The sequence below is a fragment of the Procambarus clarkii genome, chromosome 42, assembly GCF_040958095.1.
Source record: "Procambarus clarkii isolate CNS0578487 chromosome 42, FALCON_Pclarkii_2.0, whole genome shotgun sequence".
Taxonomy (NCBI): Eukaryota; Metazoa; Arthropoda; class Malacostraca; order Decapoda; family Cambaridae; genus Procambarus; species Procambarus clarkii.
Genome location: NC_091191.1, coordinates 792,921 through 805,549, shown reverse-complemented (window position 1 = coordinate 805,549; position 12,629 = coordinate 792,921). Strand labels below are relative to the sequence as shown.

General features: G+C 44.8%; 2 protein-coding genes across 3 annotated transcripts in view; one reads left to right on the top strand and one right to left on the bottom strand.

Moving 5' to 3' along the window:
- Positions 1 to 6,193, top strand: part of LOC123748905 (uncharacterized) — a 113,112-nt gene extending 106,919 nt beyond the window's left edge. For both annotated transcript variants that reach the window (XM_069339794.1, XM_069339793.1), the window contains exon 5: positions 158 to 6,193. In XM_069339794.1, coding sequence (XP_069195895.1) covers positions 158 to 307 — 150 coding nt within the window. In that variant the 3' untranslated portion in view covers positions 308 to 6,193. The remainder of the gene's footprint in view (positions 1 to 157) is intronic.
- Positions 6,194 to 8,057: 1,864 nt separating this feature from the next.
- LOC138373329 (uncharacterized) lies at positions 8,058 to 9,201 on the bottom strand. Its single transcript, XM_069339521.1, has 2 exons — positions 9,082 to 9,201; positions 8,058 to 8,507 (listed from the first exon to the last, which is right to left on the bottom strand). The coding sequence occupies exons 1-2, from the start codon at positions 9,199 to 9,201 to the stop codon at positions 8,058 to 8,060; spliced, it is 570 nt and encodes a 189-aa protein (XP_069195622.1).
- Between the last annotated feature and the right edge of the window lie 3,428 nt (positions 9,202 to 12,629).

Below are 12,629 nucleotides of genomic sequence, written 5' to 3'. Positions count from 1 at the left end.
CAAAGTATATTTATAAATGACAAATGGTGCATGGGAGAGAGAGAGAGAGAGAGAGAGAGAGAGAGAGAGAGAGAGAGAGAGAGAGAGAGAGAGAGAGAGAGAGAGAGAGAGAGTCCAGTGACTAAGCTAAACAGAATGCTTCCAACCCCTCTCACAGGACTTTCTGAAGTGCATGGAGGAGCAGCGAGAGGGGACGTGCGACCCCAACTTCCAGACCCGTGGTGACCTGGCCGCCCTCAGGAACAAGATAAGCGAGGTCATCTGGACTACCACCAGCTGCCTCATCTCAGAGGTGGTTGAGGGCTAAGGAGGCCAATCACGAGGTCAGCTAAAGGACAAGTGATTAGCCCAGAGGTTCGCCGGGCAGCAGCAGGTGGCAGCAATTAAGGTCATTCAGATGCAATTGGCTCCTACGACCTTATCCTTATGGCTATAATGTTGATATCATCTGCTATCAAGGTGCCATAAGGTCGTCTAAACGCACGATAAGACTGATATCGAGGCCTGATAGGACTGATACCAAGGCATGATATCAAAGCTATACTCAAGGCGAGAGTTTTGATCAGCGTGGCTCTGATTTGTGAGTGAAAGACCTCTCACTAGATATTTGAATGGTGTCAACACGGCAGAGTGCAGGATGACCACTCTAGGGGGGTCTTTCTGCTTACAGTTCTGCTCAAGCGAGGCCTTCCTGGGCACCCTAGTATTGGCACTGGTGCCATGCTAGTCGAGGGACACTGGCACTCTGCCTGTTCTCATCGGGGAACTGGCTCGTTTGCCTCCAACTCAAACGTAAGGTATAACGATATGGTGTATACTCATTCACTTAAGTATTCTGTGTCTGTGTATTCTGTACACACACACACACACACACACACACACACACACACACACACACACACACACACACACACACACACACACACACACACATACACACACAATAATATGTATATAGCGCACATGTCTGTGCCTCGTCAGTGTTGCCAACATATGGCCTTACTTTAAAACACAAAATTTCCGGTGAAAAGAAACGGATTTGTTTATCAAGTGTTGCAAATGTGTGGCGTGAGGAGATCACTTTGCATACGACCATTTTCTTCAAACCTTCTGAGGGAAGGCAAGAATACTGCCTCATAATATAACACAGATATACTGTATATAGTTACTACTCAAGCTCTCTGTACATATTGGTTGGGACTTTCCTAATATGTAACCAATACCTATACTCATGGGCTCCAGCTCAGCTCAGTATCAAGATGTTTTCTCTCTTGGTTACCCAAGAAAGATCTTTAAAGATAAATCACTATTATCGTTGGAACTCGCACAAGTCATAAGTTCGTCACATAACACATCTTGGAAGAAATTGCAGTCTATCAATTCCATTGTTACTACATTATGCATCAAATTCTATATTTCAGCTTTCCAAGAATAACAGCATTTCATTGCAACTGTCAAATATTTAAGAAATTCGTTAATAATCGTTCTAAAAACCCATGTGATTCCCTAGAACTGTAAGTTATAGGGAATCACATGTGCAATTCAGGGGCTCCATAAAGATGTACACATGACCCGTTCACATGTGCAACTCCAGGGCTCTGTGGAGGTGTACACAATCCACATGTACAATTCAGGGGGCTCCATAAAGATGTACACATGACCCGTTCACATGTGCAACTCCAGGGCTCTGTGGAGGTGTACACAATCCACATGTACAATTCAGGGGGCTCCAAGTAAAGGCCATCCACTCAACACACACTGATGTTCAGCTCTTCGCGTGTGCTCACTACGAAGGTAATTTCAGTCTAACAACTCATTAACAGAGCATTAAATGGTGAATGAAATCCACGCGTGTAAACAGTACCCTGGAAACACAAACCGAAACTGTCTCTATTTTCCGCTTGTTACAACTTGTAATAAAGTTGTTACATTTTGGCTTAACGTGTTTATGACGTATTAGAACGTTGTTACAACTTGCTATATTGGTTGTTATAACTGGTTAGGTGTTAAAACTTGCTCGAACGTTGTACCAACGTCGTAGTTTCGGTGTGTGTTTGGCGGGTATTATCGCCCCGTTATTGTCGATCATAGCATGATAACGTCCCTTATTCTCAACGATTCAGATTCTGTTCAAGTTTGAGAGAATTCCACACCTCCCTAATCAACAAGTTAAACAAATATTCTTTGAGTTTTGGAAATGCTGGCGAACTTGAATGTTTAAACTTTGCATTTTAATAGTACATTCCAGAGAGAGAGAGAGAGAGAGAGAGAGAGAGAGACAGACAGACAGACAGACAGACAGACAGACAGACAGACAGACAGACAGACAGACAGACAGAGACAGAGAGAGAGAGAGAGAGAGAGAGAGAGAGAGAGTAAGTAGACGATAAAATGTCCTTGTGAATACTTGTAAAATATTCAACTGGATCCATAGTTACATTGTAAAATATTAAAATGACTTTTTTTATTTACAATGGCGTCAACATAGCCATGTTTATTTATGTATATGCATTTATGTATATATTTATATATGTATGTGTATGTATGTATGAAAGTGAGTGATACTGCAGAAGATTTGATATCTTCGTGCTTACGAAACGGATAACATCTCATTTATGTCTCTTCATTCATATAATTACTAAGTTATTCATTTTTTATACACTTAAAGTTCAAAAGCATAAAGTTTTCTCTTTTCCTAAAAGAACCTGAGTACTCAAGTGAACACGAACGGTGGTTTGTGCTTGACTTTAGTCAACATGAACGTACGCTTTGAACAATTAACATGAGTCTGGTTAATTTTGGCAAGCTGTTCAACATGTTCAATAGTAAGCCTTTGCATGTCAAGGTGAGTACAACTAGGTAGGTACGTGCTCACCCCTAGTCTTGATCGTTATCATACTGTGACCTCTGTCATCAACCGTTATCATACTCTGACCCCTGTCATCAACCGTTATCATACTCTGACCCCCTGTCATCAACCGTTATCATACTCTGACCCCTGTCATCAACCGTTATCATACTGTGACCCCCTGGCATCAGCCGTTATCATACTCTGACTCCTGTCATCAACCGTTATCATACTCTGACCACCTGTCATCAACTGTTATCATACTCTGACTCTTATCATCAACTGTTACCATACTCTGACCCCCTGGCATCAACCGTTATCATACTCTGACCCCCTGGCATCAATCGTTATCATGCTCTGACCCTGTCATCAACCGTCATCATACTCTGACCCCTGTCATCAACCGTTATCATACTCTGACCCCTGTCATCAACCGTTATCATACTGTGACCCCTTGTCATCAACCGTTATCATACTATGACCCTATTATCAACCCCGTTATCATACTATGACCCTATTATCAACCCCGTTATCATACTATGACCCTATTATCAACCCCGTTATCATACTATGACCCTATTATCAACCCCGTTATCATACTGTGACATCATCAACCCCCGTTATCATTCTGTGACACCACCACCAATCCCGTTATCATACCAGTAGAACAAATTGATGCATGTTATCCAGAGTAGTTATAAATGGTATTGCATAACAGATCGATTGCAAGTGGTGTAGATATCCTTGCAATCACGATATCGGTAAGACCAGGTGTCGTTTGGCCGAACAAGAACCTTATTTAACATTGTTAAAAAGAAGAATTATTTTGTTAATAAAAAAAAATATGGACAATATTGATAAGTTCTTTTAAATATCACCAAAAAAACATGTGCAGCTTATTGAATACCTGCAACACCTTCAAGATGTGTGATGCCGTAGGGAGAGCATCACTGAGGGGTCACTGTAAGGGACGTGGTGTCACTGTCAGGGACGTGGGGTCACTGTTAGGGACGTGGTGTCACTGTCAGGGACGTGTTGTCACTGTCAGGGACGTGGTGTCACTGTCAAGGACGTGGTGTCACTGTTAGGGACGTGGTGTCACTGTCAGGGACGTGGTGTCACTGTCAAGGACGTGGTGTCACTGTCAGGGACGTGGTGTTACTGGCGAGGATGTGGTGTCACTGGCGAGGATGTGGTGTCACTGTCAAGGACGTGGTGTCACTGTCAGGGACGTGGTGTCACTGCTAAGGACCTGGTGTCACTGTCATGGACATGGTGTCACTGTCAGGGACGTGGTGTCACTGCTAAGGACCTGGTGTCACTGTCAGGGACGTGGTGTCACTGCCAGGGACGTGGTGTCACTGTCAGGGACGTGGTGTCACTGTCAGAGACGTGGTGTCACTGTCAGGGACGTGGTGTCACTGCTAAGGACGTGGTGTCACTGTCAGGGACGTGGTGTCACTGCTAAGGACCTGGTGTCACTGTCATGGACATGGTGTCACTGTCAGGGACGTGGTGTCACTGCTAAGGACCTGGTGTCACTGTCAGGGACGTGGTGTCACTGCCAGGGACGTGGTGTCACTGTCAGGGACGTGGTGTCACTGTCAGAGACGTGGTGTCACTGTCAGGGACGTGGTGTCACTGCTAAGGACGTGGTGTCACTGTCAGGGACGTGGTGTCACTGTCAGGGACGTGGTGTCACTGTCAGAGACGTGGTGTCACTGTCAGGGACGTGGTGTTACTGCCAGGGACGTGGTGTCACTGTCAGGGAGGTAGTGTCATTGTCAGGGACGTGGTGTCACTGTCAGGGACGTGGTCTCACTGCCAGGGACGCGGTGTCACTGCCAGGGACGTGGTGTCACTGCCAGGGACGTGGTCTCACTGCCAGGGACGTGGTGTCACTGTCAGGGACGTGGTGTCACTGCCAGGGACGTGGTGTCACTGTCAGGGACGTGGTGTCACTGTCAGGGACGTGGTGTCACTGCCAGGGACGTGGTGTCACTGCCAGGGACGTGGTGTCGCTGCCAGGGACGTGGTCTCACTGTCAGGGACGTGGTGTCACTGCTAAGGACGTGGTGTCACTGTCAGGGACGTGGTGTCGCTGTCAGGGACGTGGTGTCACTGCCAGGGACGTGGTGTCACTGCCAGGGACGTGGTGTCACTGTCAGGGACGTGGTGTCACTGCCAGGGACGTGGTGTCACTGTCAGGGACGTGGTGTCACTGTCAGGGACGTGGTGTCACTGCCAGGGACGTAGTGTCACTGCCAGGGACGTGGTGTCACTGCCAGGGACGTGGTGTCACTGCCAGGGACGTGGTGTCACTGTCAGGGACGTGGTGTCACTGTCAGGGACGTGGTGTTACTGTCAGGGACGTGGTGTCACTGTCAGGGACGTGGTGTCACTGTCAGGGACGTGGTGTCACTGCCACGGACGTGGTGTCACTGTCAGGGACGTGGTGTCACTGCCACGGACGTGGTGTCACTGTCAGGGACGTGGTGTCACTGTCAGGGACGTGGTGTCACTGCCACGGACGTGGTGTCACTGTCAGGGACGTGGTGTCACTGCCACGGACGTGGTGTCACTGTCAGGGACGTGGTGTCACTGCCACGGACGTGGTGTCACTGTCAGGGACGTGGTGTCACTGTCAGGGACGTGGTGTCACTGCTAAGGACGTGGTGTCACTGCTAAGGACGTGGTGTCACTGCTAAGGACGTGGTGTCACTGCTAAGGACGTGGTGTCACTGCTAAGGACGTGGTGTCACTGCTAAGGACGTGGTGTCACTGCTAAGGACGTGGTGTCACTGCTAAGGGAGTTCTTTTGAACATGCCTTGTGAATGTCCATGAAGAAATCCACCAGAAAATTATCGTTTAATGGAAAGCTTCTCAAATTTTATTTTTATATTCATAGTAAATCGTTTAATTTACATCACCCCTTTTTTTAACCCAATTTTTAGTCAGCAGAACGTAAACATTGGTTGAGATCAATGTTTTGACACACATGGAACTATTTGGGTCAGGGACCTTACGCACACACACACACACACACACACACACACACACACACACACACACACACACACACACACACACACACACACACACACACACACACTGGGTGTGTGTGTGATATACACACACCCTGGTATGTATGATATAGAGCCCAGTAGGCTCAGGAATCTGTACACCTGTTGATTGACGGTTGACAGGCGGGACCAAAGAGCCAGAGCTCAACCCCCGCAAGCACAACTAGGTGAGTACACACACACACACACACACACACACACACACACACACACACACACACACACACACACACACACACACACACACACACACACACGCACGTTACCTAACTACATTTCCTCACTCGGTTGTCTAGTGTTAGATGAAAAAATATTGAAATGACAACGGCTTTACTGCTATTTGAGGATTAGCAATATATATACAGTGTACATGTTTGTTTTGGTCCTACCGTGTTTGAGCAGTATTGAATGACTATATACGAACAAAAATGTGTCGTGTTGTGTGAGCGTTTGTGACTCATGAGCGTTATTTTTGAGCCGAATTCTGGCTCACTGAACATATTTGGAGTTGCAAATTACGACTTGATATACCGAAAATTAGTGAAAACGGCGATGGTTTTGCCCAAACTCTCCCTGCAGTTTTCAAAATATCTAAATTGTCGGAAATTTGACTCCTGGGTGGTATTTTTGAGCCGAATTCCGGCTCTCTGCACCTATTTGCAGTTTCAAATTACGACGTTTTATACCGAAAATATGCCAATTACTGAAAACAAGGATGGGTCATATTTTGCCCCCCCCCCTGCAATTTTCAAAATATCGGAAATATCGGAAATCTGACTCATGAGCTTTATTTTTTAGCAGAATTCTGGTTTACTGCACATCTTTGGAGTTTGAACTTACGAATTTTTATACCGAAAATATGCATATTAGTGAAATCGGCGATGGGGTCAAATTTTGCCCAAACCCCCCTACAGCTTTTTTTTCGAGCAAGATTCATGGAATTAACTGCAGAAGGGCGGGATGCAAACATATGGCGAAGGCTAATGAACCTGCGTCCAAGAGCTTGCCAATGTAATGCCACAGACTGTTAGGTGAATAGAGACCAGTTAACAGATCACTGGGTCAGGTCACCCAGTGACCTGACCTCCACCCAGGTCGTGCTCGTATTTGAGGCACGTGGCTGATGGGGCTATTCACTACCCTGCACCGAGCTTCAGTAACTGCGAAGCCTTTATCCTTAATCTTGCCTTAATCTTGAGATGATTTCTTGAGAAATCATCTCAAGATAACCTGAGGAAGATATGTGAAACATTTAGTTTGGATCACCTGAAGAAATGTCAGAATTGTTTTTTTTTTGTTTTTTTTGAGATATATACAAGAGTTGTTACATTCTTGTACAGCCACTAGTACGCGTAGCGTTTCGGGCAAGTCCTTAATCCTATGGTCCCTGGAATACGATCCCCTGCCGCGAAGAATCGTTTTTTCATCCAAGTACACATTTTACTGTTGCGTTAAACAGAGGCTACAGTTAAGGAATTGCGCCCAGTAAATCCTCCCCGGCCAGGATACGAACCCATGACATAGCGCTCGCGGAACGCCAGGCGAGTGTCTTACCACTACACCACGGAGACTGCATAAAGTACGTTAGTACGAGTTGTTAGTACGAGTGGTAGATATTGACAGTTGATTCAGGTTCAAGATACGAGCTTCTGAAGTATTAATTACCAGAAATGTCCCTTAATGTAATGGACTAAAATATTGACGTTTTAAGAATTGAATCAAAATTGCTAACATTCTGATATAGATGGAACTTAGATCACTCATGATAGAACCTGACTGCATAGCGACAATATATATATATTTTTTGGTCTGGAGACAAATTATACAATAATTCATGGAAGTCAAAAATCTGAAGAATTAAGGCGTTAAGGGAGTGAAATTATTAGTTTTTTTCCTTACGAGAGATTCGAAAGCTTTTAGTGTAAGTGAGTGTGTGTGACAGGCGTTCTCCAGGAACCACCTGTCTTCAGCGATGATTCAACCCCGTCATGGTTCCACGTGGACGGTAGAGCTTCAGAAGACAGACAGTGATGAATCAAGTCAGTCACTATAGGTCAACACACTTCAACTGCCATAATACTGATTTTATGATTACCGACGAAAAAATACGTCAAGTACATAAATACTAAGACAAGAGTTGTCCTTGACACTTTCTGATACAGAATGTGGGAGGCCATAGCCCAGCGACCCTGGCTTCGAATCCCACGATGTTTCTTGGAACAGTTTCCTTAGCACCACTGGCTGACGCTGGAACACTTTCCTTAGCACCACTGGCTGGCGCTGGAACACTTTCCTTAGCACCACTGGCTGACGCTGGAACACTTTCCTTAGCACCTCTGGCTGACGCTGGAACACTTTCCTTAGCACCACTGGTTGACGATGGAACACTTTCCTTAGCACCACTGGCTGGCGCTGGAACACTTTCCTTAGCACCACTGGCTGACGCTGGAACACTTTCCTTAGCACCACTGGCTGTCGCTGGAACACTTTCCCTAGCACCACTGGCTGACGCTGGAACACTTTCCCTAGCACCACTGGCTGACGCTGGAACACTTTCCTTAGCACCACTGGCTGACTGTAAGATATACGTCTCAGAGCATCTTTGTAAGTGTATTTACATGTTAATATTTAACATTCCACAGCCAAGATAATATGGCATTACTTACAGGGAATGAACCTGTTGTATTCTCAACCATGACTAGTGATTGACAGTGCTGTATCCTCCGCCTGTCCCCCCAGGAATGGGTACAGGAGCAATAATTACAGCAGGACTTCGCCACACACAGAAACCAAAACACGTGGCAGATACGTGGCCATGCAAAAACACATTTTACTATCGTCTTTCACGTGAGATTTCAATGTAAATACAAGATCGAGCTTAAAATCTTAAGGTGAATCCACACTCCAGGCGAAATGCCCACTTTTTCACAGACTTAGCATCTATGGAGTATTTCATATAGTCTTTAAGATGTTAGTTATGTTAATAATTTGATATGCAAATTAGCTCCAGTTATATTCTTATGTTATACAGCTGTTTTACACACTTTTTCCCGTCTGAAGATGTGAGAACCTCTATTTATTTGATGGAATGTTAAGATTGTGAATCCTAGGATTTTTATACAAGAGTTTCTTTTTGTATATGAATTTACGTGTTTACTGATGGGGAGAAGACTCCTAGGAGTGATCCAAGACACTCCTAGACAAGCTAAGGAATTCTCCGAGGTCATGAGTGAGTCTTTGTATTCTGAAGATGCTGGTTCTGTAATCATTTAGTCACGCTTGTCGTGATAGTAACTCTCTCTCTCTCTCTCTCTCTCCCTCTCTCAGTCCCTGTATTTCTCTCCCCTATTCTCTCTCACACATCCATCATTCAATGTTATTTGTATTTTGATAACATTCCTGCTCTGATCACTCTGTGTAGTGAGAGCATTAGGATTTTAACCTGCAGATGTCTGCGGTAAAGCTTCTGTGATCTCAAAATAATCTTGATACGTTCTTTTTGTATATTTTCTCACATAATTTGTAAATACAGAGTTTAAAAAAAAATTATTGAATTATTTCGTATCCGGTGCATAGTGAGTTGATATGGTGTACTGTGAAGTAGGTATATGGTGTTGTGTGTATGTTGTATTATGTATGATGAACTGTACTCACCAACTGTACTGTGTATAATAAACTGTGTATGGTGAATTGTGCATGGTGTACTGTGTATGATGTTTCGTCTATGGTGTTGTATGTCTGGTGTACTATGCACGGTGTATTTTACATGTACTGTGTATGATGTGTCGCATACGGTGTTCTGTGTGTGTTCTACTCTATCGTCGAGGACTAAAATAAAATATACTCTCAGTACATATATACACCGATAAGCTGGACCTCCCCCTCCCCCATCTCCTGCCTCGTGTCCTCGAACCCCGTCTAAGAATCCCGTCTAAAATGCTGTAGAGTCACGCCGCCTGAGCGCCTTCTTCTGAAACCGTCTCAAGAAGCCACCAAGATTATTTGTACAACTTGTGTTGATATACCTGGCAACCTTTGCAACACCAGTCGAGTTGGGAAGTATTGAAACGTGTTAATGATGATATTTAACAGTCTCCGTGGTGTAGTGGTAAGACACTCGCCTGGCGTTTTGCGAGCGCTTTGTCATGGGTTCGTATCCTGGCCGGGGAGGATTTACTGGGCGCAAATCCTTAACTGTAGCCTCTGTTTAACGCAACAGTAAAATGTGTACTTGGATGAAAAAACGATTCTTCGCGGCGGGGATCGTATTCCAGGGACTTGCCCGAAACGCTACGCGTACTAGTGGCTGTACAAGAATGTAACAACTCTTGTATATATCTCAAAAAAAAAAAAATCACAATGAGCTCAATCCTATGATGACGCTCAGCTTTCGATAGATAATTCGCAATCATTTTGTTTTCTCTAGGGACAGGCAGCCTGTGTACGTAGGCTTATATCAAGGTCTCCTTCCCCCCACACACACACCAGGTCGAATTACTGACCCTTCCCAGGATGCGACTCTTATAACTCCCGGGTATCTATTTACTGCTAGGTAACAGGGCATCAGGGTTAAAGAAACTTTGCCCATTTGTTTCCGCTACCACCGGGGATCGAACCCGGAACCTTAGGACTACGAATCCGAAGCACTGTCCACTCAGCTGTCAGGTCCTAAGCTAAGCAACTTATGCAGGCGATGAGTCACAATAACGTGGCTAAAGTATGTTGACCAGACCACACACTAGAAGGAGAAGGGACGACGACGTTTCGGTCGGTCCTGGACCATTTTCAAGTCGATTGTGAATGGTCCAGTTCGGACCGAAACGTCGCCGTCCCTTCTCCTTCTAGTGTGTGGTCTGGTCAACTAAGCAACTTATGTGGGTGAACTTATATCTTAATTTATGTGTTTATCCTGCCCACTACTCCCTATCCAGTGGGGAGCAGTGGAAAGGTTACAATCAGTGGCGCAATGGTAAAACACTAGCTCGGCGCTTCGCGTGCGATTTGGCCTGGGATCGTATCCAGGCCCGGGTGGATTGATTAATCGCCAATCCTTAACTGTACGCCTCTGTTCACCCAGCAGTAAATGCGTACCTGGTTGTTAAACGATTTTGCGGGTCGTATTCCAGGGGGGAAAGGACCTGCCCGAAACGCTATGCGTGCTAGTGGCTAGCACGCGTTACAGGCACGCTAGCACGCGTTACAGGCACGCTACCACGCGTTACAGGCACGCTCCCACGCGTTACAGGCACGCTAGCACGCATTACACGCACGCTAGCACGCGTTACACGCACGCTAGCACGCGTTACACGCACGCTAGCACGCGTTACAGGCACGCTAGCACGCGTTACAGGCACGCTAGCACGCGTTACAGGCACGCTAGCACGCGTTACAGGCACGCTAGCACGCGTTACAGGCACGCTAGCACGCGTTACAGGCACGCTAGCACGCGTTACACGCACGTTAGCACGCGTTACAGGCACGCTAGCACGCGTTACAGGCACGCTAGCACGCGTTACAGGCACGCTAGCACGCGTTACACGCACGCTAGCACGCGTTACACGAACGCTAGCACGCGTTACAGGCACGCTAGCACGTGCGTGTATTATTCCTCATGTATTTAGAGACTACTATGCATGGTGCGTATATGGGCATATGTATGCTACTTATAAAGGCATTTGTATGGTACCTATATTGGCATATGAATGGTACTTGTATGGGCATTTATGGTACTTATAAGGGCATATGTATGGTAGTTATAAGGGTATATGTATGATACTTATAAGAACATATGTATTGTTCTTATAAGGGCATAAGTATGGTACCTTTTTGGGCATATGTATGTTACTTATAAGAGCTTTTGTATGGTACCTCAATGGGCATATGTATTGTTCTTATATGGGCATATGTATGACACTTATATGGGATTGAGTATGGTACCTTTATGGGTATGTGTTTGGTACTTATGTACTTACGTACCTCAATGGTACTTACATACCTTTAACTTACACAGACAGTCATCCGTATTTTATAGATATAGAAGATAGACAATGATTAAATCAAGTAATAAAAACTTGACCAGTATGTACCCCAAAGATGGGGTACATACAGCCCACCGCCTGCAAAGAATCCGAGCCCTGGCGAAATCGTCATTTTTCACAAAACTCAAAATCAAAACCAGCCATAGAATCGTTTTGAAAATGGTACCATTGTGTTTACCACAGCAATCTACCTTTCTTTCTGTAAAGTCTTTCTTTGCTAATTTTAAATATTAACGCCTATACAGCCATATTTACTGAGATACAGCCACCTCAAATATCAAACCTATCATCGTGTTTTCTCAACAAATTACTAAGGAAAATCAGTTTTAAAAAATGTAATAATAATCAAAATGAGCTAAATAATAAATGGATAATCAAAATAACATTATATCAATATTCCTCATGTATTTAGAGACTACTATGCATGGTGCGTATATGGGCATATGTATGCTACTTATAAAGGTATATGTATGGTACTTATATTGGCATATGAATGGTACTTATATGGGCAAGTATGGTACTTAAAAGGGCATATGGATGGTAGTTAAAAGGATATATGTATGATAGATAAAAAAACATATATATTGTTCTTATAAGGGCATAAGTATGGTACGTATTTTGGCATATGTATGTTGCTTATAAGAACTTTTGTATGGTAC

Bases quoted from the DNA above. Each gene is read 5' to 3' on its own strand.
- LOC138373329 (XM_069339521.1), bottom strand. From the start codon at position 9,201: ATGATTACAGAACCAGCATCTTCAGAATACAAAGACTCACTCATGACC. The intron at 8,508-9,081 runs GTAAATTCATAT...TATATCTTACAG, and splicing joins TTCTCCCCATCAGTAAACAC to TCAGCCAGTGGTGCTAAGGA.